The sequence below is a fragment of the Aquarana catesbeiana genome, linkage group LG01 (assembly GCF_042186555.1).
Source record: "Aquarana catesbeiana isolate 2022-GZ linkage group LG01, ASM4218655v1, whole genome shotgun sequence".
Taxonomy (NCBI): Eukaryota; Metazoa; Chordata; class Amphibia; order Anura; family Ranidae; genus Aquarana; species Aquarana catesbeiana.
This window is the reverse complement of record NC_133324.1, coordinates 729,834,543-729,856,685: the sequence shown is the minus strand read 5'-3', so window position 1 is coordinate 729,856,685 and position 22,143 is coordinate 729,834,543. Positions and strand designations below refer to the sequence as shown.

General features: G+C 43.0%; 1 protein-coding gene across 2 annotated transcripts in view; it reads left to right on the top strand.

Annotated features, from left to right (window-relative positions):
- The window catches only part of ZNF827 (zinc finger protein 827), a 397,034-nt gene that overhangs the window by 133,701 nt on the left and 241,190 nt on the right, over nt 1–22,143 (top strand). For both annotated transcript variants that reach the window (XM_073604600.1, XM_073604608.1), the window contains exon 2: nt 13,735–14,730. In XM_073604600.1, coding sequence (XP_073460701.1) covers nt 13,735–14,730 — 996 coding nt within the window. The remainder of the gene's footprint in view (nt 1–13,734; nt 14,731–22,143) is intronic.

Sequence of the window (22,143 nt, the reverse complement as noted above, 5' to 3'; positions counted from 1 at the left end):
AAACCAACATCCTTCAAATAAAACTGACATAAAATACTGAATGCATTCCTTGCTGTTTGTGAGTAACAATAAATGAGATGCAGTTTTAAACAGTATTGCGCAATGGAGTTTGCCTCTGTCCTTTTTCATGCACCCTGAGGGTATTTATGATCCCACTGTTGGAAGGATGAGTTGGGTGATGCTGTTGCCTCACTGAGGATTACTGATTAAGCACTTGTTGATCCCTTATAGTTTGGAGATCGTAAAGTCTAGGTTCACCTTTTTGTTTTGTTTTTTCTAAATTCCAGCTTCCCAATGTACCAATATACCATTAATGTACCGCTGTTGCAGTAAAGAAAAATATTTCTTTATGTTCTAAGACAAGCCTTACCTCTAGTTTCTCCTATAGAAAACTCCTTCATTACTTCTTGCTACTCATCCTGGTTTTTGGGACTTGAAAACTGTTCACAGGGGCACTTTCTATTTTGATCAGCAGGGGATTTGTCTGCTGATCAGCGCAGAGCGGATGACAGGTCTCTTGCTCAGTTTATTCAGAGTGGACACTGATGGCCTGCGCTGCTCTGCGGGCAGCCAGGTGTAAATGAACTCTACTGTCGGTTTACACCCAACTACCCCTGATACAATCTGCTTAAACAGAGAAGGAAGGAACCCCTTCTGTTTGTTTTCAGTGGACCAGAGGTAGGCGGGTGTAAATGGACACAAATCCCTTTACCACCCATCTGCCCATAGGGGTAAATGGACCATCCGATCAGGTCCGCCTGAAAAAACTGTGTGTGAAAGGGGAAATAGTGAACTAAGAAGTAGTTCAACAGCTGACCTCATTAACACACACCATGCTCCTGCCCTCCCCGTCCAGTAGATTGCTCCCGCCCACCTCTAGTTTTATGCTTTTACAATGCAGACATTGTTGTTTGTTGTTTGTTTTTTTTGTTTTTTTGTTTTTTTTTTAAAGGTATAATTTTTTTTTTTTTTTATTGTTTACATACAAACAAACAAATATATACACAAATGCATATGTAACATCAATGGAGCAAACAGTGCTCAATCAGCAATGAAATACAGTTACATGGTATCCAGTTAGTGAGTACAGATTAATAGAGGAGTCACATTGTTACCTTTTAAATTCCAGCATGAGGACAAGAAGTCAACTAACATTTTCAGAGAACTCAAAGAGCAGGTGGTATAGTGCAATCTGAGCTAACCCAGGGATTCCAGATCTTATGAATTTTTTGGGGGCATCCTCTGGCCTCATACGTCAATTTGTATAAAGGTATAGCCTGATTGACTATAGTGAGCCAGAAGGCTATGGTAGGTGGGGATTGGGATTTCCAATGCATATTTATCTTTTTTTTTTTTTTTTGCATAAAACAGGATAATTCTTAGAAAAGTTTGCATGTTCTTAGATATACCTTCACCATCCATATATCCTAGCAGGCAGCTCAGGGGATTACAGATGTTAGGTAGCTGAGTGAGGGACAATGCAGGCATTGTTAGTGAGCACTGTTCACCTTTTATACACAGCTAGTGATTGTTTTGTATCTTCTTCTTGCATAGATCATTCATTTGGCAGAGTGTGCAGGACCTGAGTGATCTCATTTCATGTGGAGCAAAGCAGTAGTATTGAAAACAGAAATGTGTCCCTGAAAGTCTGTAAAGCTCACCATACACTATATAACCTGATTTTACAATCTCCTTTAGATCTACCATCATCATGTAATACATGAATCTGCCTGATTGGATACAGAGTGATTGGATAGATAAATGTGTCTTCCTATTATAAAGTTTTGGTAAATCTTAAGGAGATTGTACAATCATATTGTATAGTGTATGGCTACCTCCTATACACCTAAAATGAAGTAGTTGCGATTGTCGAGTGCAAAAATGCGTGGCAAAAATTGTGCAAACTGCAATGCGCCAAAATGCTCCATGAGCTACTTTCGTGCAGTTGTTGCTGATGCTTGTTAGGGCAGCATATTGAAATCAATGGGCTGTCCTACTTATGTCGCAGGAAAAACAAACCAAAAACCATGCGCTTCCATTAAGCTGTGTGAATGGGGCCTGAAAGTGATATTGGAACAGGAGAACCCACCTGAACAGTCCATTAATTTGTATCAAATCAGACAGGCCCTTGCACAACTTAGCTGATGATAGATCCAAAAGAGATTGTATAATGAAACTATATAATGTATGGCGACCTTAAAGATGAGTTCAAGCCGTTTCTGTGTTTATTAAAAGTCAGCAGCTACAAAAAGTCTAGCTGCTGATTTTAATAAACACACACTCACCTGTCCCACGAACCTGCGACAGGGCCGCCGAAGGCAAGGTTCTCTTCCTCTCCTCTCTGCCGGCATTGCAAGTGTTGGCATCTGGCTTTGACAGTCGTGCTGCGTGTTCTGAATGGCTGGGCAATCTTCTGGAACCTGTAACGTGCCCAGAAGATAGCAGGAAGGGAGGGGGAGAGGAAAACATCCACTCGTGGTGCCACGAGCGGAAGTGGGAGCTGGATACCTGTCAAAACTAGGTACCCGCTAACCCCCCCACAAAAAACGACATGCCAAATGTGGCATGTCAGGAGTCTTTAAAGCGGAAGTTCCATTTTTGGGTGCAACTCTGCTTTTAAGGTTGTAGGAAAATGAGTGGAGATAAAAAAGCGGTGCTATAGTAATGAGAGAGGTGTGGTTAACAGAAGTAAACACATCCTATTATGAAGTAAGACAGTGCATGATGGAATATGAAGTTCCTGGAAGGTCTTATGACAATACAGGAAGTCAGGTCTCAGAAAGCATTTTTTTTTAATTTGGAATTTTGAGAGGTGAAAATTTAGAGCTTCCATGGACTAGATAAGTGAGTGATGAACACATTGAGATTGCTTGGCCTATATATCAAAGGCTTTTATTTATGATAAAAAGTGAAATTCTGTGAACTTGGCCTATATCATCTGCCAAGATGCCTGGACACGGAGGGAAGCATCAGATGGCACAGTTTTCTTATAGTCTCTTTGCGGAATTTGGGAACTGTTGTGCACTAAGACATCACACTTTCTTACTGTATTTGCTTACAATTTTTTTTAAATTGTCTTCCTATTTTATGTCACTTTCATTTGAAGAATGTTGGTTTAAATCTTTTTCACAGATTGCGCACCTATTTCTTATAACACAGCACAGATTGCTTATCACTTTTATTTTCTCCACACACCAGCTCTTAATCCTGTGATCTTTAATTAGCAGTTCCAATTTACAATGTAATTGACTTCTTTCAACCAATTTAATAGACTTTAAATTCAGTAAATTCATAAAGCGGGCAGAGGACACACACAGCAGCAGGTCCTGTGCAAAACAGAATGTATATGTTACAGGCAGCAAGTGACATTTATTATAGTAGTAGCAACTGATCTATTTCTTGCACCTTCTGGAAAAATGAAGTGCATTATAATAAGTAAAGGTGTGTCTTAATCCCAGTGTAAGGATAAAAAACTATGCTGGTATTTTATTCTCATGCTGCTGTGTGAGTGAATCACTTGTTGCCAGTCATTACTTTTACAACACATTGATTTTGGAGTGGTAAAATTTAACTGCCAAAAAGAGGTTGCATTATTCTAGCAAGATATTGAAATTTCTCTGTAAACAGATTGTATTTTGTTTTACTAGCAGTACTGGGGGGTTGATTTCCTCAAGCTCCAATGCCAAATAACTGAATATGGCAATGTCATTGCTGTTAAGTTACTGAACTGGAAATGTCATATTTTAGGTCATACCCATTATCACCATACCACACACATCATTTTTGAACTACGTATCTAAATTTCAGTGCTGAGCTATTTTTGTGCATGGTGTTGAGAAAGAAGTCAGAATAATTTAATAAGTTATAATGATCTTTCTACCTATATGTACAGCAATTTTTATTGTCCATGTTTCCAGGCCTCTGCTTTCTTATGGGTGAGGATAAAGGGGCTTGAAAAGCTAGATTTCACGGCCTTATCCTAATTTACAAAGGCATATATAAAACATATTATAAAGAATAGTACTGGGCACGATGGGCGCTCTCCTCCTGTGCATATGCTGAACGTATGTCAGCAAATGCTAAACGCAAGACTTTTTTTTACTCCGCAAAAATATTTTAAACATGGAAATTAAACTAGCCACTTGCTTGCCCATATGGCAAAACAACAATCTGGCAGTCTGGTAGTGACCAGATTAAAATATACGAACGGTAACTTTGTTAGCGATGCAGAGGAAATATTGTCTTGCTTCCATGACTTTTATACCAACATGTATGCTACTTCACTTACAAACAATGAGCAAGAAATAGACATGTACTTACATGACTTGCAGTTTTCCACTTTGATGGCAGAGCAGACCGCAGTGTTAGAGGAGGATTTCATAGAAGATAATGTCAGGGAAACCAAAGCTTCAATGGCTGCCGGTAAAGCATCTGGTCCAGACGGCCTCCCACTAGGAGTTTATAGTCACTATATGGATGTTATGGCCCCAATCTTGGTCCAAGTGTATTCAAATGCTTTTCAAGAGGGGAGATTGCCGTTGTCAATGTATTCTGCTACTGTAGTGCTCATACCTAAACCAGATAAGGATCTCACTGACTGTGCCTCCTATCACCCCATATAATTATTGAACATAGACTTTAAAATTCTTACAAAATGATGGCCAAGCATTTAAACTCAGTGATTCTTAAAGTGGTTGTAAACCCTAGAAAAAAAAAAAAAAAACCCTGCAAGACAAAGGCATGTATGCATAGCATACTAGCTCATTATGAATTACCTGAGATTAAAGCCCCTGCAGCCGTCTTCGTACCCCGCTCCGCCGGCCGACATCGCTCCCGGAATTACTTTCAGGTATCACGGCCTCCGTTTCTGTGATTGGCCGGAGCCGCGACGACGTCACTCCCGCCAGTAACGGCACAGCCTAACTGAAGCGACGGCATGTACTGCCATTGCTTCAGTGCGCATGTGCCGATGACATCGGCACATGCAAATACAGGGGATATCTCCTAAATCGTGCAGGTTTAGGAGATATCCAGTGTAGCTACAGGTAAGCCTAATTATAGGCTTACCTTAGCAAAAAGTGGTTGTAAAGGGTTTACAACCACTTTAATTCCATTCACTCGGATCTAACTGGATTCATGCCGGGGAAGTCCACCTCTATAAATCTCCGTAGGACCCAAATTATTGTGCAGCTTAAAGACCATCTACCTGATACCTGCGAATTGGCCTTGCTTGACACGGTAAAGGCCTTTGATTTAATAGAATAGCCTTTTCTACCAGCTGCCCTGCGGTCGTTTGGCTTTGGAGAGAAATTCTGTAAGTGCATCACCATATTATATGATAACCCTAAGTCTTATGGCCTATTATCCGCTCCTATACAGCTACACAGAGGCACACATCAGGGTTGCCTTTTATCCCCACTTCCCGTCTCCCTCTCTTGCTGGTATTACACTGGCCAATAGGATGTAGTCGTTCTATATGCTGATGATTTAATTCTTTACCTTAACAATGCACAGGCCTCCCTGCAAATGGCTGTGTGTATTATAGAAACATTTGGTTCCTACTCGGGCATCAAGATTAACTGGCAAATATCTGCTCTTATACACATGCATCTCCTTCGGGAGAATTTTAGGGATTGCTTATAAAGGTTATGTATTTTAAGTATTTAGGTATTATTATCACAGTGAAACCCTCCGAGGCCTTACAGGTTAACATAGACCCACTCATGCACACAATTAGAACCAAGTTGGCTACATGGGCTAAACTGCCACTGTCTGTAGCTGGCAGAATTAACTTAATTAAGATGATTCTCCTGCCCTCCTGTTGGGCTGTTATGCCAAGCAGTAGGAGGGGACACTTGCCACCTTCCGTGGCTCACCCGGACTCTCCCATCCTACTGGGAGGCCCGAGTGACCAGCCGGCACCTCCACCAGCTGGCCAGAAACCCGAACAAAGCCGGAATCGGCTTTAATCGGGATTCGGATATACCGGTAGTAACCTGGAAGCGAGACCCCAGATTCCTCCATAAAAACACCTGTCACTGCTTATTACTGTCAAAGAGATGTTTACATTCCTTCTGACAGCAATAAAAGTGATCAGAATTTTTTCTCCCTTCGCCTTTCAGGACAGCACCTTGGAGAGAGGAAACACTGCGTGACAACGCCCCTTTAAATTCAGCTGCTTCCACCATGCCATCAGTTTTAGTGTTTCCTCCACCATGGTGGAAGCGCTGCTGGGGAACCAGAGGGGCTGCGCTCTCTCCAAGGAGGGGGTTTTGGCAGTACCTTTTTTCAGTTTTGTTCACAGACCAGCTCAGCCCCCCCCCCCACGCGCACGAGAGGGGGTTGCTCTGGTGTCCGTTTCTTCTCTGGCTCTCAGGAGTAAGGGTCCGCTGGTGGCCTTCTGCCCCGGGTGCTCAGAAGGGTGCAGGTATGCTCAGTTAGAGCGTCCTTTCCAGTTCTCGGCATGACCGCGCCGAAACCCGGATGGCGGGTGACGTCATTCCGGGGGCGGAGACTTCCAGCGGGGCATAGCAGCACGTTGCTCTGGCTGCTGGAACGCAGGAGGAAGGGGAAGGTCATCTGTCCGGGACTTCCTTCCGCTCCTGAGCGAGGGACGCCGGAGGAGCTTCATTTAAAGATCACACAGGCGGTTGCTGCAGCGCTCGTGATGGAGGAGACAGAGTCGTCAGCAGCGATGGCGGATGCAGGCTCCCAGGTTCCCGGCCAGGCCCAGGTAGGAGAGGTGCAGAGGCGCCTCTTTCCTTTTATCACTGGGTGTTTTTTTGTCTGGTGTGATGGTTAGAGCTTGCAGCTGTCTGCTATGGTGACACGTTCGTTAGCAGCTCAGCGTGGAGGGAGACTCTGGGGCACGTTGGAGAGTCTGCTTTGGGCACTGTTTCTTTAGCTCTATGTTCCAGTAGTATCTCGCCCTGATAAAGGGGTATGGGGGTTTTTCTGTCTTATGGAAAGCCACCGCCAATACAGAGAGAACTGCAGGAAGAAAATGCCCTTCATGCAAAAACCCATTTAAGGGACTCATGGGCTAAACCGCTTTGCAGATCTTGCATCTCAGGTCTAGTAAGGGAAGAATCCACACAAGAGTGTAAGGAGCTCTTTTCCTCAGTGAGAAAGGAATTAGCAGAGACCCAAGGGACAGTGCGTTCCCTTATGAAGAAACAAGGCCAGAGTTCCAGCCAAGAACAGAGCTCCCAGTCCAGTCTTCCTCCTTCCACTTCAAGACCAGTTGAAAGTGAGTCAGAGGAGGAAAAGAGAGTATTCTCCCCCCCTCAACAATTGACTCTGAGGAAGATGAGGGGGAAGAGGAGACGAGAACGTCTAGATACAAATTAACGCTAGAAGAGGTGGATGACTTACTAAAAGCGGTCTATACCACTTTGGAAATTCAAGAAGAAAAAGCTCAGCCCTCATTATGTGACAAGATGTATCAGGGGTTAGAGGAGTCTAAACATAGTTTTTCCTGTCCATAAAGTTCTGACCAAGACAATTAAAGTGGTTGTAAACACACATGAAAAAAAAAAGACCTGCAAGACAAAGGCATAATGAGCTAGTATGCATAGCATTCTAGCTCATTATGTAATAATCACCTCAGATCGAAGCCCCTGCTGTGGTGCCCATACTGAGCCAGAAAACCGGGGGTCCCTGGTCTGGTGTCTTCGCTCTCTGGGATTTCGGCAGTGCACATCCTTTCTCCCCTGTATTGCACATTGGTCGCCACCAATGCCAGTTTGTCCGGGTGGGGAGGTGTCCTGGGACTGGGTTCTGCTCAGGGACGCTGGAGGAATCCAGACTGCCGATCGATTATCCTGGGATATCGAACGATCAGACCATGTATGGATCATGGATGTCGACTTCGGGGGCTCCGGGTACGGATCCAGTCGGATTATGCCATGACGGTGGTCTATGCCAATCACCTGGGCGGACGAAGAGTGTGTTGGCAGCCCTGACAGTAGCCAGCATCCTCCGGTGGGCAGAACGCTTTGTTCCGGCACCCTCTGCCGTATGCATTCTGGGAATGGAAAAATAGAAAAAATGGCAGGCGGTTGCCTCAGTCGGCTAGTCTTGGTCCACGGGGTGGTCCCTTCACCAGGACATGTTTCATCGGATATGTCTCCGATTGGGCACTCCGGAGGTAGACCTGTTGGCGTCCCAGCTTAACGGAACCGTACTGAGGTTTCTGGCTCCTCTGGTTGACATTGCAGACACTCTGGTGGCCCCGTGGGGCCGGTATAGTCGGATCTACGCCTCTCCTCCTCTCAAGATTCTGCTGCGGCTTTTGCGCAGGATTAAGGCCGAAGGGATTCCAGTCATTCTAGTGGGCATGGATGGTCTTGTCGGTCTTGGTACGCCGACCTGGTGCGCTTAGTCGCTGACGTCCCTTCGCGACTGCCTCTCAGGGAGGTTCTACTGTCCCAAGGGCCGATCTTCCACCCTGCTTCAGTCACTGGTTTTTGAAGGCCTGGCTGTTATGAGCTAGGTGCTGAAGTTACGATGCTGCTGAAGGCTAGAAAGCCTTCCTCTGGGAAGATTTACCACTGGACATGGATAGCATACATATCCTGGTGTGAGGCGCTTGCCATTTACCCTCATTCTTTCTCGGTGGCTCGGATTTCGACCTTCCTTCGCGTGTGGGAGGGGGGGTAGGAGCAGAACTTGGCCTTGAGTACCATCAAGGGCCAGGTGTCGGCCTTGGTGGCGGGTTTCTTCGGTGTCCCCTGGTCTCGCACTCCCTGATGCGTACTCTTAATCAAGGGGTTCGACATCTGCCTCCACCGGTGCGGTCTCTTCTACTGCCGTGGTATCTACTCTTGGTGTGTTCGGTTCTACAGGAGCCTCCCGTTGGAAATATTCGGGAGGTTCCTCTGCTTGCTCTGTCCCAGAAGGTGGCTTCTTTGGTTGCTATCACCTCTGCTTGCAGAGTGTCGGAACTGTAGGCGTTGCCATGTAATACTTCTTACCTGGTGATCCACAAAGATGAAGTGGTTCTTCGCCCTTGTCCGTGGTTCCCTCCTCTGATTCCTTTTGACTAAGGATGTTGTATTACCTTCCCTGTGTCCCAGGTCAAAATGTCCTAAGGGATTTACCTTACATGCCCTGGATGTGTTCGGGCGATTCGGGTGTATTTGGCAGTCACAGGACCGTTTCGGAGATCAGACTCACTGTTTGTGATCACGGACGGGTCAAAAAAGGGGCTGTCTGCTTCTTCTGCGACCTCTGTAGACGGATCAGACAGACGATGACTGGTCTAGTCTATCAAGGGTTGGGTTCCTCCTTTCCCTGTTACAGCGCATTCTACTTGGCTGCTTGTTGCTTCTTGGGCCTTCCAGCATCAGGCGTAAGCTGCACTGGTTTGCACGGCAGCCACTTGGTCGTTAGTGTACACTTTCACAAAATTCTACGTGGACGTGCTGACATCTGAGTATGCTTCTTTTGGCCGCAATGTGTTGCAGGTTGCTGTTTAGAGGGTCTATTCCCTCTTGAAGGAGTATTGTTCAAGTTGGGCTCCAGTTTGTTTCTGTGTTGAGCTCTTGTTACCTGATTGGCTATTGTTTTAGCCTTGGGATTTTTCATTGTCCCACCCGTCATGTTTGGCACTGCTTTGGGAAGTCCCTAAGGTTCTGAATAATTGAGCGCTGTGTCTGTCAATGAACGAATGAGAAAATAGGATTTTTGACTTACCGTAAAATCAGTTTCTCTGAGTTCATTGACAGACACATCACCCACCCCTCCTAAGAAGTTTGGATGCTTCTGACACTGCTCGTTACTAAACTGAGGGCCTATAGCAGAGAGGGGGGTGTATATTACCTAGGACTGCCCATAAGCGTAGCCAAGTCTTTTTTCTGCCTAGTGTCCTACTCCTGTAGGGGGCGATATAACCCTAAGGTTCTGAATAATGGAGCGCTGTGTCTGTCAATGAACTCAGAGAAACCTATTTTACGGTAAGTAAAAAATCCTATTTTTTTTAAAGGGACAGTGTAAAAAAAAAGATATATAAAAAAAATTTAAAAAACAAGACATTTTTTTTTTAAAGTGCCCCATCCCTCTCTGCTAGCACGCAGAAGTGAATGCATATGTAAGTCACTACTACAAATGTAATCAGTGTTCAAACCACACATGTGAGGTATCACCGCGATTTTTAGAGCGAGGGATGTGCAGGGCGGGCTGTGTAATATTCAGGGGGGGCTGTGTAATGTAAAGGGGTCCAGATGTACAGGGGCTGTGTAATGTAATAATGTAAAGGAGGCCAGAGGTGCGGGGGCTGTGTAATGTTATCTTAATTTATTAGCAGGTGAATGCGGCCCTCTGTGCATTCACATACATTGAATCCTCCCCTTAGGCCCCATTCACACTAGCGCGTTTTTTGATGCATTTTGCATTTTGCAGAAATGCACGGGAATTTTTTAACATGGGTTCCTATGGAACATGTTCACATCAATGCTTTTTTGTATCTCTGCGTTTTTGGAAAGGGTCGGGGACTTTTTTTCATGCAAAAAGCAGCATTTTGCATGTAATGGATTTCAATGGACAAGCATCAAAAACGCAAGTGCACCGTTTTTGCAGCGTTTTTGCAGCGTTTTTGGTGCGTTTTTGGTGCGTTTTTGCCGTTTTTTTTTTTTTTATTTTTTTTGTAATTTTTTTTTAAGACTAAAAAAAAATGAAAAAAAAAAAAAACGCAAATCGCGGCAAAAACGCCGCAAAAACGCGGCAAAAACGCGGCTCAAAAACGTGGCAAGCATGAAAAAAAAACCTCCAAAAACGCTCAAAAGCAACATGCATAGGTGTGAATCGAGCCTAAAAGAGGAAGTAAACCCTGGTGGGTTTTTCTTCCTTTCTAATTCCCTGCAAAGTAAAGTCATAATGTGCTAGTATGCATCGGATGCTAGCACATTGTATGACACTTACCTACAAACGAAGCCAGTGTCGTCCCCAGTGCAGGCCACATCTTCACCTGTCTTCCTTCCGGGGCTGTGGACTCCGGCTCTGTGACTGGCCGGAGCCGTGTGATGTCACTCCCGCGCATGCATGCGGGAGCTGCCAGTCACAGCACAATCGCCTGAAGAAACTGCATGGGCAGCCGTTCCTTCAGAGCGCATGCGGCAATGACATCATCGGAGCAGTAATCAGTAAATATCCCCTAAACGGCGCATGCTTAGGAGATAATTACAGTACCTATAGGTAAGCCTTATTCTATGCTTACCTATAGGTACAACTTACAAAGGGAGGTTTACAACCTCTTTAAGTGGAAAAAAGTTGCTGACCCCTGCCCTAGAGGTTACAATATGACAGGCTCCTTTTCTATACATCCTAAGATGGTTCTAATTATTGACAACAAATCTGATTAAAATTTTGTGGATTTGAACAAAACCGTCCATACATGGCTCAAATTAGGAAAGAATTTTCTTTCGAAAATCGTAACTAAGAATTTTAGTTTGATTTTCGCACTATTAGTGGGAAATTAAAAAAAAAAAAAAGGAACTAATTTCTAATCGATGGGAGAATTATGTGAGAAATATAATCGAAAAAGAAATGTGCACGAGTTGTGACCTGGAATGAAATAAAGGTTCCCGGCTACAAAATTTATTTATTTTCTGTAACAACATGAGGTGAAATTGAAGGCTTGGCTGGTCAAATTTTGAAATCACTGATGGCACCATTAGATTACAAAAGCCACGAAATTTCTGATTTTCAAAAGAAAATTAGTTCGGAATTCGAACCATGTATGGCCTGCATTAGTGGTAAATGAGGTGTACTCATTTTTTCCACAGGAAAAATCTACATTTTTGTTAGATGTGAAGACTGAATACACCCAGTCACTATTTATTTGAATTAAATAAAATGAGGTGGCAGCCATCCTCAGAGGGTGTCCATTGCCTCTGTCAGTAAGGAGAGTAAAAGCAGGGGGGTGGAAGCGTCAACTCTGATGATTTTATCATATCATTAAGTGTTAGTGTAATATATACACTTACTGGTTCACAGGGTGGGGATGCCCATCAGGGGTAGAGATGTCCTGGGGTGTGCTGGTGCTGTACTGCAGCCTCCGGTGGCGTTCCTTCGGCTGTAGAGATGTATAATCCTGGCCACAGGCTGTTCTACGGATTTTTAACACTGCAATGGAAGTGCAATGGACCTGTGTGAAGACACAGAATTTAAAGGGATGCATTTTTCTAGAGCTTTTCTTGCACTTTTTTATTGCAAAAGTGCTTCAAAAGCGATTAATTAAAAATTCGAATAAAATACAGTATATAAAAATATATATATATATTTTTTAAAACTGTACATTTTGGTTTTCGGCCAAGTGCATCCTGAATTTTCAGTTTTAGGCCAGAATTTTCATTTTGGTCTACCACTACCTGCTACGGCAACTAGGATAGTACTAAGCTTGAACAACACAACACAATATTACTTTGGGTATAAAGCAAGAATCGATGTAATGTTCATGCATATCTATCATTTGGTAATAACTTCTGTCTTCAATTAGCCACCCATTTGTGTGTGTAGATCTTCAGCATATAGGGTTTTAAAATTTAAAAGCATTAACAATAATTAGCATATTCCAGACTAAATTTATTTCATTTTAAAGTTGAAAAACATTGCAGTGTAGATGATTATAGTGCTCCTGTTCATGGGGTATTATATCATGGATATAAAATCATTACAGTTTAATAATAATATGCTGTGCATCAATATTATATTTGCAGCATAGTGGGTTTAGTATAATGTAGTGGGGTCTTAAGCACTGTTTATTGTAATGTCCTTTAAAATCACCCAAAGTTACCTTGGCAACTGATGAATTGGGAGCATTGGGGATATGTGGTTGACTGATGCATAAGACGTTTGTCTTTAGAGATCATCATATTTGAGATGACAAGATTTATTGTAATTTTTTTTTTGTTTTTACATAGCAATGACTTTTATATAAAAAAAAAGCAAGATATGTACTTATTATTCTTCTTGTCCTTGCCATATTAAAACTGTGCATAACCAGTATTTAATACATGCCTTGTCTCACTCGTTGAATGATAAACCCACTCATAATATAAAAATGATTGATTGGTGAAGCTGGTACCTTTTGATACGGAGCTCTCATATCTAGATTTTAGGAGGAATTTAAAAGGCTAATTTAGGCTAGGTTCGCACTAGTGCAGCTTCGACTTTCATTTTGAATTTGTAATGCATTTTTGATGCATTTTTCATGTGAATGTGTTTTTTTTTGTAGGAGAAGACGACTTTACAAAACTCTGCCCAAAATGCACAAAAACGCATTTACATGTGTTTTTAGTGCCTTTCCATTGTAGTCTTTCAATGCCTTTTCACACCAAAGTAGCACCTGTACATTCCCCAAAGTCGCATTGCAGTTGCATTGCATTGATGTGAACAGGCACTATTCGAATCAATGTGATTTCTATTGTGATGCAATTTCTGTGCGACCCAAGTCTAATCTGAAATATTACTAGTGTGAACTAGGCTTTGCTCCTTCTGACTAGCAATACTAAAATATCACATGGAAATGTAACCTGTAAAACCTTGTGTTTGTATTTAACCTATTTGAATTGTTGTGTGCGTTACAGGATTGCTGTCATTATTCATTAATCTCATCGTTTTTATTGTATCTATTTAGTTAGGTGGTGTTTGCTGTGTAAAAAAAAAAAAAAAAGCAATGTTTAAATTTGTACTATCATAGTACTGAGATTTGTTTTTTATTGTTTGCCTTTTAAGATGGTACCAGGCGAGAAGAGGTTGAAGGGGAAGTCAGTGAAGAAGAAACCTGGTTTGGAACAAATTCAGAAACGCCATCTGAAGATTCATACGGTGATGTAGCTGATAACTTTAAATTGTCTCCTGCTGATCGAGGTCGAGAATCAGCCACATCTCCTGATACCTCTTTAGGAAGTGCAACTCCAAGTTTGGGCACTGATCTGATATTAGAAAATGAAATTTTCAAAGAGGCCTCTCATTGTAAAGAACAGTTGTCAACTTCAGCATCTTCAGTGGATGAGGATGACCAAGCAGGTCTGAACAAGCCATTAAGCAGTAATCTTCGACGGCTGCTAGAAGCTGGCTCTGTGCAGCTAGGAACTGAGGTCTCTCAGAATGGTAGGGATGACTCGTCAGGTCTTCAGTTTTCTCCCACATCCCACCATGCAAAACAACTCAGTGTTCTTGCCAGGAAGCTAGCAGAAAAGCAGGATCATGGTGACCAATATGGAAATGTACCAACTAATCGGTTTATTTGGAGCCAGGATAGATGGCTGCAAAATTCAAATAACACATGTGGCTTGTCGCCAGATTCTGCCATTCTCAAACTGAAAGCTGCTGCTAATGCTGTTCTTCAAGACCAATCACAGTTAAGGACTGAAGAAACCCTGAGGTTTGAGTCCTTTACTTCACCATTTAGTTCTCAGTCAGCTAGTTCCACTTTGGCAGCTTTGTCCAAGAAAGTCAGTGAGCGAGGTATGACATCAGGACAAGAGCGTCATTCTCCAGCTGGCCCATTCCTTTCTCTAGCATCCATGACCTCATCCGCAGCACTGCTTAAGGAAGTTGCTGCACGAGCTGCTGGTAGCATGCTAGCTGAGAAGAAAAAGCCCCACATTTCAGAGGACCCATTGCCACTGCCCGAAGACAAACAAGAAAAGGGTACTTCAGTGCAATCCTTGGAACTGTTACTGCTCCCTTCACCAAAAGGACGGTCTTCAAAATCTGGAAGCCAAGGTATAAAGCCAATAAGATATACTTTCACTTCTGTATGTTAGGATTATGCCAAAGCCTTTAATATTTTTTTTTCTCTGATCATCTTTTAAATGATGTAGGACTTGAAGTGGTTGTAAACCCCATTCATGAAATCTGACCTGGGCACATATATCAGTAGTGTTTTCTTATCTCTTTCTAAAGCTCCATGTGCCTTGCCTTTCTGCTGCTCCATTCCATTGTTATTAGCAGAATCACTTCTAACAAGTTCTCTGACACATTAGATAACAGCAGCTGGAATTTTGTTTCGGGGAGGGAGCTTAGAGACAGATAAGTAGAGAGCTTGTCTATTCACAGTACAGCTCTGCAAGTTTCTTCATTCCTCTGCCTATGTGGAGGTGGGGGATGTGTGTCTTTCCACCAGTCAGCTCACACAGTGTATGCCCAGACTCCACCCCCACTGCTGGAAGAAGAAACAACATTTCTAACATGATGTGCACTTCCTAAAGAGTGTAGAATGGAAAGACAGCAGATAAACAAGTAAAACTTATGTAGGAAGATTTGTTTCATCTCTGTGTATCATCTGAGGCTGTTCATTTCACTGGGTATATGACAGAGTTTACAACCACTTTAAAATTGGCAACTAATCAAATGTTTAGAAAAGATATTCATGTTTAACAAGCTATTTTACACATCCAGTAAAGCTTTGTGTGAAGTACAAATACCAATCCCAAAATGTGATCATCTGATTATTATCAAGATTTTGCACAATGAAGGAGTATCTTTTTACACATAGAGCTAGACCAGTGTGTCATCTTTATAACTGTATTGAGCATTGGGTATTTAGAGACCGAATAGTATAAAGTGTGTACAGTAGGTTTATGGACAGACTAGAAGCAGATTACCTTGAATTTTTGTCACACTAACAACTCGTCTGTGACAGGATCACTATGCAGAGCAAATACTCGTTGCTATGTATCCCTCCTTTTCTGTCTAGGTGAGTGAGCAGTTGCTGTCGAGTGACTTTTTGCAGCATTTTTATCAATGACGGAGTGGTGACTCCTCATCTTGTCAGTGAGAGAGAAATGCGTGAAACCAAGCAAGTCTTTGCTTTGCATAGGGATCCTGTCGATAGTGAGTTATTGCAATTGGTGTTACATGGCCCTAAGAATAAGTTGTATAAAAGGAGTGATGTTCAGGATAATTAGGAAAGCACCTGATGGGTGACTAGGTTGTTTTACACTATAGATAAAGAATATTGTGATCCAGGGGTACAGGGACATTCTTGTTAATTTTAATTTACCTTCAGGAACAGCCATGAATGCATTCTTAGCACAAATCGTATTGCTAAATGTACTGAAGTGAGGAAGAATAAACTTGTGTTCAAACCAATTAATTCTGCTTAGAATCAGATATTTTTATTTCAACCTATTTCAATAGGTTTTTATTGAAAAGATTTCCAACAGCAAACAAAATGTGACTCTTTTCTATACCCACTTTACTTTACCTAACATTACTTAACACAAATTTACTCTTTAAAGTCAAAATCAGACAGATTTTGCAAAGTGAATTAAATTAACTGCAATATTTTTTTTTTTAAACCGACTGCATAAAAGAATACACCAATTTAATTGGACTTACCTAAACCATCATTGGAGCAAAGAAAATCAGAGGTTTAAAGCTCTGTGCAACATATAAAAAGCAGAAATAATTTGGTATAATTATAATTTGGGATCCACAGCAGCTGGGATTCTCCATCTACGCTTCTGTTTACAATCCAGGCCCGATACTAGGCTTAAAGTGATTGTTTGTTTTTATTTTTTTTAACAAACAGTTTTATTCTTAGCTGCTTTAAACCTCCTTTTCTCGGGTCCTCCATTGGCGCTCCTGGCTCCTCCTCACTGGAGTGCCTGCATAGGAAGCTGCTTTCTTTCAGGCACTTGTGTGGGCTCGCTCCCGAGCCTCGCTCTCTGAGTCTATAGATACAGATAGCAGAACTTAGCCCTGCCCTCTGCTCCCACGTTACTGGCTTTGATTGACAGCAAAGCCAATGAGACCAGGAAGTGAGGGGAGAGAAGAGCTGCCAAAGGGCACAGCGTTGAATCGAAAGAGGGCTTAGGTAAAAAAAAGGGGGAGAGTGACTGAGGATACTGATAACTAAAAAGTTTTTTACAAGAAATGAATTAAGGTAAAACAATGTTAAGGCTTTATAACCACTTTAAGAGAGAACAATAGGACTAATCATAAAAAGGACAAGCAAAAGAGAAGAAAAGGGGGAGGGGTGGGACAGGTTGGGTGGAAGAAAAGGCTAGTTAGATCACCCCCAAACCATTTCCCATGCTAGATGGCCCATATAGAATCAAAGTCACCTGGGACCAAACCTTTCTAATCTTTCCCAGTCTTATCATGGAGTACAGCTGCCAGTTTTTTGTTCACTAACTACCATGCCATTTTTTGCTTGCCTTTTGTGACTGTTGGGTGCTGGACCACCAGCCTTTAACCAGGGTTTGTTTGGGTGAAAAAGAACAATTTATGTAAGATATATTTCTCATGTTTATTGCATGCATTTTAAGTGTGTAATACTTTCAGGTACCGTGCCTACGTAAAAAACCCACTCCCTTGGAATATTTCATATATTTTTGGGGCTAATTCACACCACTGCGCAGATCAACACAGGATTAACTTCAGGGCACAATTGTTTTCTATGTGCTCTGTTCATGGCAAAATGCTCATTTGAAGTGAGTTGCAGTGCATTGTGTAAAAATTCAGATGTGATGCATTTTTTCACAACACACCACATCTAATCTCATGTCACTGCTGGTCACCATGTTGCAGGTGTGCTGCATAAAAATTATTAAAATGTCAGCAAATGACCTTTTTATTAAAAAAAAAAAAATAAAATGGTGAACCGCGCCTTGTGTTGTAACAATGCAAAGCACTGCCCCTTACCTTTGCTACACAAGGGACACCAGCCCACACCAATTTTAGCATGCAGGCTGGTGTGAAAGAGGTCTTATTGTCATAGTACTTTGAATCACAGAGGATTTAAAGCTGAAATTTACAAATCCTTTGCAAATGATCTATATTGGATTGAGATCCAGACTCTGACCTGATCATTGTGGGGTGTTGACAGTTGTTTTTGACCTATTCTTCTGTTGTGTCGGTGTTATTGACTTGCTTTTTCTTTTTGAAACTTTTCCATAATATGGTGATTGGCAACGCACCTGGGCAGAAGTCATATGCTTGACCACTCTGTCAGCCATTGATGCTTGTAAGAGTTACCACAAATCCTAACTATTGTCCTCCTCACACAATCATGTTTCGTGGATTTAAAGCCCTACCTTATAGTTTTAATTTCCTAATGCTTGGTTTTCCTATTACATGGGATTGTCAGTGACTTGGAATTGCATTTATCCATTTGTGCCTTTTTATTCACCTTTTCACAAAGCTGCTTAAGTGTTGCTTGTCTTCATGGTGTAGGTTATGCCATGATACTGACTCACCAAAAGGAAGGGGGATGGGTGTCTGTGCTGGCAAAGGTAAGACAGTCCTGTCCAGGATGGCGATTTGGTGGTGGAACTCTGCACACTGCATCCTGTACCTACCTGCACTCTGCACCCTGTACCTACCTGCACCCTGTACCTACCTGCACTCTGCACACAGTACCTACCTACCTGCACCCTGCACCCAAATGCACTCTGCACCCTGTACCTACCTGCACCCTGTACCTACCTGCACTCTGCACCCTTCACCCACCTGCACCCTGCACCCTCTACCTATCTGCACCCTGTACCTACCTGCACCCTGTACCTACCTGCACTCTGCACTCTTCACCCACCTGCACTCTGCACCCTTCACCCACCTGCACTCTGCACCCTTCACCCACCTGCATCCTGCACCCTCTACCTATCTGCACCCTGTACCTACCTGCACCCTGCATCCATCTGAACTCCGCACTCACCTGAATTCTCCACTCTGCACCCACCTGAACTCTACACTCTGTATGTAGCACCCTCATGGTATTTAAGGACCCTCCCACACCCAGTTGCTGTGGCATGCTCAACCCCCCACCCCTCTACTTAGGGGAAAGGTGTGTAGCATGGTTGAGTTCCTGCACTCTCTCTGAGAATAATGCCTTGGGTGACACTATCAGTTAGCATTGTGGCAGGTTGGGGATGGCGCGAGAGGCGCATGATGCTTTAACCTGCTCAGTGCCCTACTGCCTGTCCTGCTGGGGGGGGGGGTGACACCATGTTTTGCCGCACCGGGTGACACCAACCCTAGTGACGCCGCTGCCAGTCCCTGCTGCAGAGAAACACCCCCCACACCAGGATATCCCCACCTCCATGGTATAAATGGTGTTATTTGGATGGTGCGCTGTATTGGATTCCCGCCTAACATATAGTTTGGTGTTGAGGTCAAATAATTCAATTTTAGTCTCATCTCATCACCTTAAATGCACTGTGAAGATTTTGAGGCCACATGGAAAAAGGTGCTCTGGTCAGATGAGACTAAAATTTAATTATTTGGCCTAACAGGAAGTGAAAGCTGAGAAAGTGATGGAATCTGAAAATCCTTTTAACCACTTCCTGCCCGAGGTACTCATATGACGTCCTTGACTTTCAGTGGTGATATCATCTTTTAGAGCCAGCGATTCTGTGCACCGTAAGAATGGACATCCCGCCTCCGGTGCTTCTCTGGGCTCTCCTGTGCCATCGGGGACCCGGAGAAAGAATCCGACGCCGCGGTATGACGAGCATAGAGATTTCCGGTGACCAGATTATCTCTATGACCGCAGGCCCGGGCGCAACGTTATGATGTCACATCTGGGCCTTGGTTGTACGAAGCTGCAATCGCGGCTGTAAAGCATCAGATCGTTCTTTCCAGCCTGAAGGAGAGATGTGGGGTCTTATAGACCCCATATCTCTCCATAAAGAGGACCTGTCATGCACCATTCCTTTTACAAGAGATGTTTACATTCCTTGTAATAGGAATAAAAGTGATCAAAATAAATAAAGAGAAAGTGTAAAAAAAAATAAACAATAAAAAAATAAAATACATTTTAAGCGCCCTCGTCCCGTGTACTTGCACACAGAATCGAACGCAGACGCAAGTCCCGCCCAAATATGTAAACACCGTTCAAACCACACATGTGATGTATCGAAGCGGGCGAAAGCAACTATTTTAGCATTAGACATCCTCTGTAACTCTAAATTGGTAACCTGTAAAAAAAAATGTAAGCGTCGCCTATGGAGATTTTTAAGTACCGAAGTTTGGCGCCATTCCATGAGTGTGCGCAATTTTAACGCGTGACATGTTGGGTATCTATTTACTCAGTGTAACATCTTTCACATTATACAAAAAATTAGGTTAACTTTACTTTTGTTATTTTTTAATTTGTGAAACTGTTTTTTTTTCAAAATAAACACGTTTGAAAAATTGTTGCGCAAATACCGTGCGACATAAAAAAATTGCAACGGCCACCATTTTATTCCCTAGGGTGTCTGCTAAAAAAACATATATAATGTTTGGGGGTTCTGAGTAATTTTCTAGCAAAAAAATGATTATTTTTACATGTAGGAGAGGAGTGCCAAAATAGGATTGATAGTGGTTAAACATTCAAATAAACTGACAAGATTTTAAACCTCCCATGGATAAAGTAAGTGAGCGAAAAATACATTGGGATGGCTGGGCTAGAAATGGCATTGGAAAACGCTTCTATTTATAATGAAAACTGAAATTCTGCCCAAAAAGGTGAACTTATCCTTTAAATGCTTTGTCATAACACTCTAAATGCTGCTTTTTCTGAACAGATAGGTCTGTTAAAGAAAATTGAAAAATAACAGGCTTACTAGTCAGATCAACAGGTAAAAATAAAGGGAAAAAAATATATAAAAAATATATATAAAAAACGAATTCAGCCACCATGTCACATGTTTTGCTTTGGAGTTAACTACCGCTTTGTTAATTTAAAATGTACTTGCACTGAAAAGAACTAAACTGACTAAGGCAATTAAATAAAAATCTCTTGTATACCTTGACTTGCTGGCCAAAGACCAGAGCACTTTTTGCAATTCGGCACTGCGTCGCTTTAACTGACAATTGCGCGGTTGTGCGACGTGGCTCCCAAACAAAATTGACATCCTTTTTTTCCCCACAAATTGAGCTTTCTTTTGGTGGTATTTGATCACCTCTGCGGTTTTTATTTTTTGCACTATAAACAAAAAAATAGCGACAATTTTGAAAAAAACACATTATTTTTTACTTTTTGCTATAATAAATATCCCCTTTTCCTCAGTTTAGGCCGATACGTATTCTTCTATATATTTTTGGTAAAAAAATTGCAATAAGCATTTATTGATTGGTTTGCGCAAAAGTTATAGCGTCTACAAAATAGGGATAGTTTTATGGCATTTTTATTGAAAAATTTTTTTTTACTAGTAATGGCGGCGATCTGCGATTTTTATGGTGACTGCGACATGGCGGACACGTCGGACAACTTTGGCACGATTTTGGGACCACTCACATTTATACAGCGATCAGTGCGACTGGCAGTGAAGGGGTTAACCACTAGGTGGCGCTGTAGGGGTTAAGCGTGTCCTAGGGAGTGATTCTAACTGTGGGGGGGAGGGGCTGTGTGTGACACTACATTGATCACTGCTCCCGATTACAGGGAGATGTGATCAGTGAGAGTGTCATTAGGCAGAACGGGGAGATGCTTGTTTACATTAGCATCTCCCCGTTCTTCATCACCGTGAGACGATTGCGATCACGGAGCTCCCAGCGGGCGAGCGCCGCCCGCAAGCCACCTCTTAAAGGGCAACGTACAGGTACGTTAATCTGCCTGTACGTGCCCTTCTGCAGCAGTATATCTGTGGCGGCCGGGAAGCGGTTAAAGGAGTTGTAAAGGCAGAAGATATTTTATCTTAACCACTTCGCCCCCGCGCTATAGCTGAAAGACGGCTGCAGCGCGGACGCTACCTGCTGGGTGGCCGTCCCTGGATGTCCAGCTGTTTACCTCCGCGATGCGCGCTCCCGCGGGCGCGCATCGGGGAAGTTCTGTGCTGGCCGTGTCCCTTGGACACAACCAGTCACAGATCGCCGTAAACGGCCAATCACAGCCATTTACAGTGCGATCGGCGGTGCCAATGAGAGATGATCTCATATGTAAACACATGAGATCATCTCTCATCGCCAGCTCTCCCTCCTCACACAGAGACAGCGTGTGAGGAGGGAGAGCGAACCGCTGCAGCGGTGAGTGTAAAAAAAACGGAAAAAAAGTCTTCAGTGTCATCTGTCATCCCTCCCCACTGTCATCCCTCCCCATTGTCATCTGTCGCCAGTGCCATCCCTCCCCACTGCCATCCCTCCCCAGTGCCACCCGTCCCCAGTCCCATCCCTCCCTAGTGCCATCCCTCCCCAGTGCCACACGTCCCC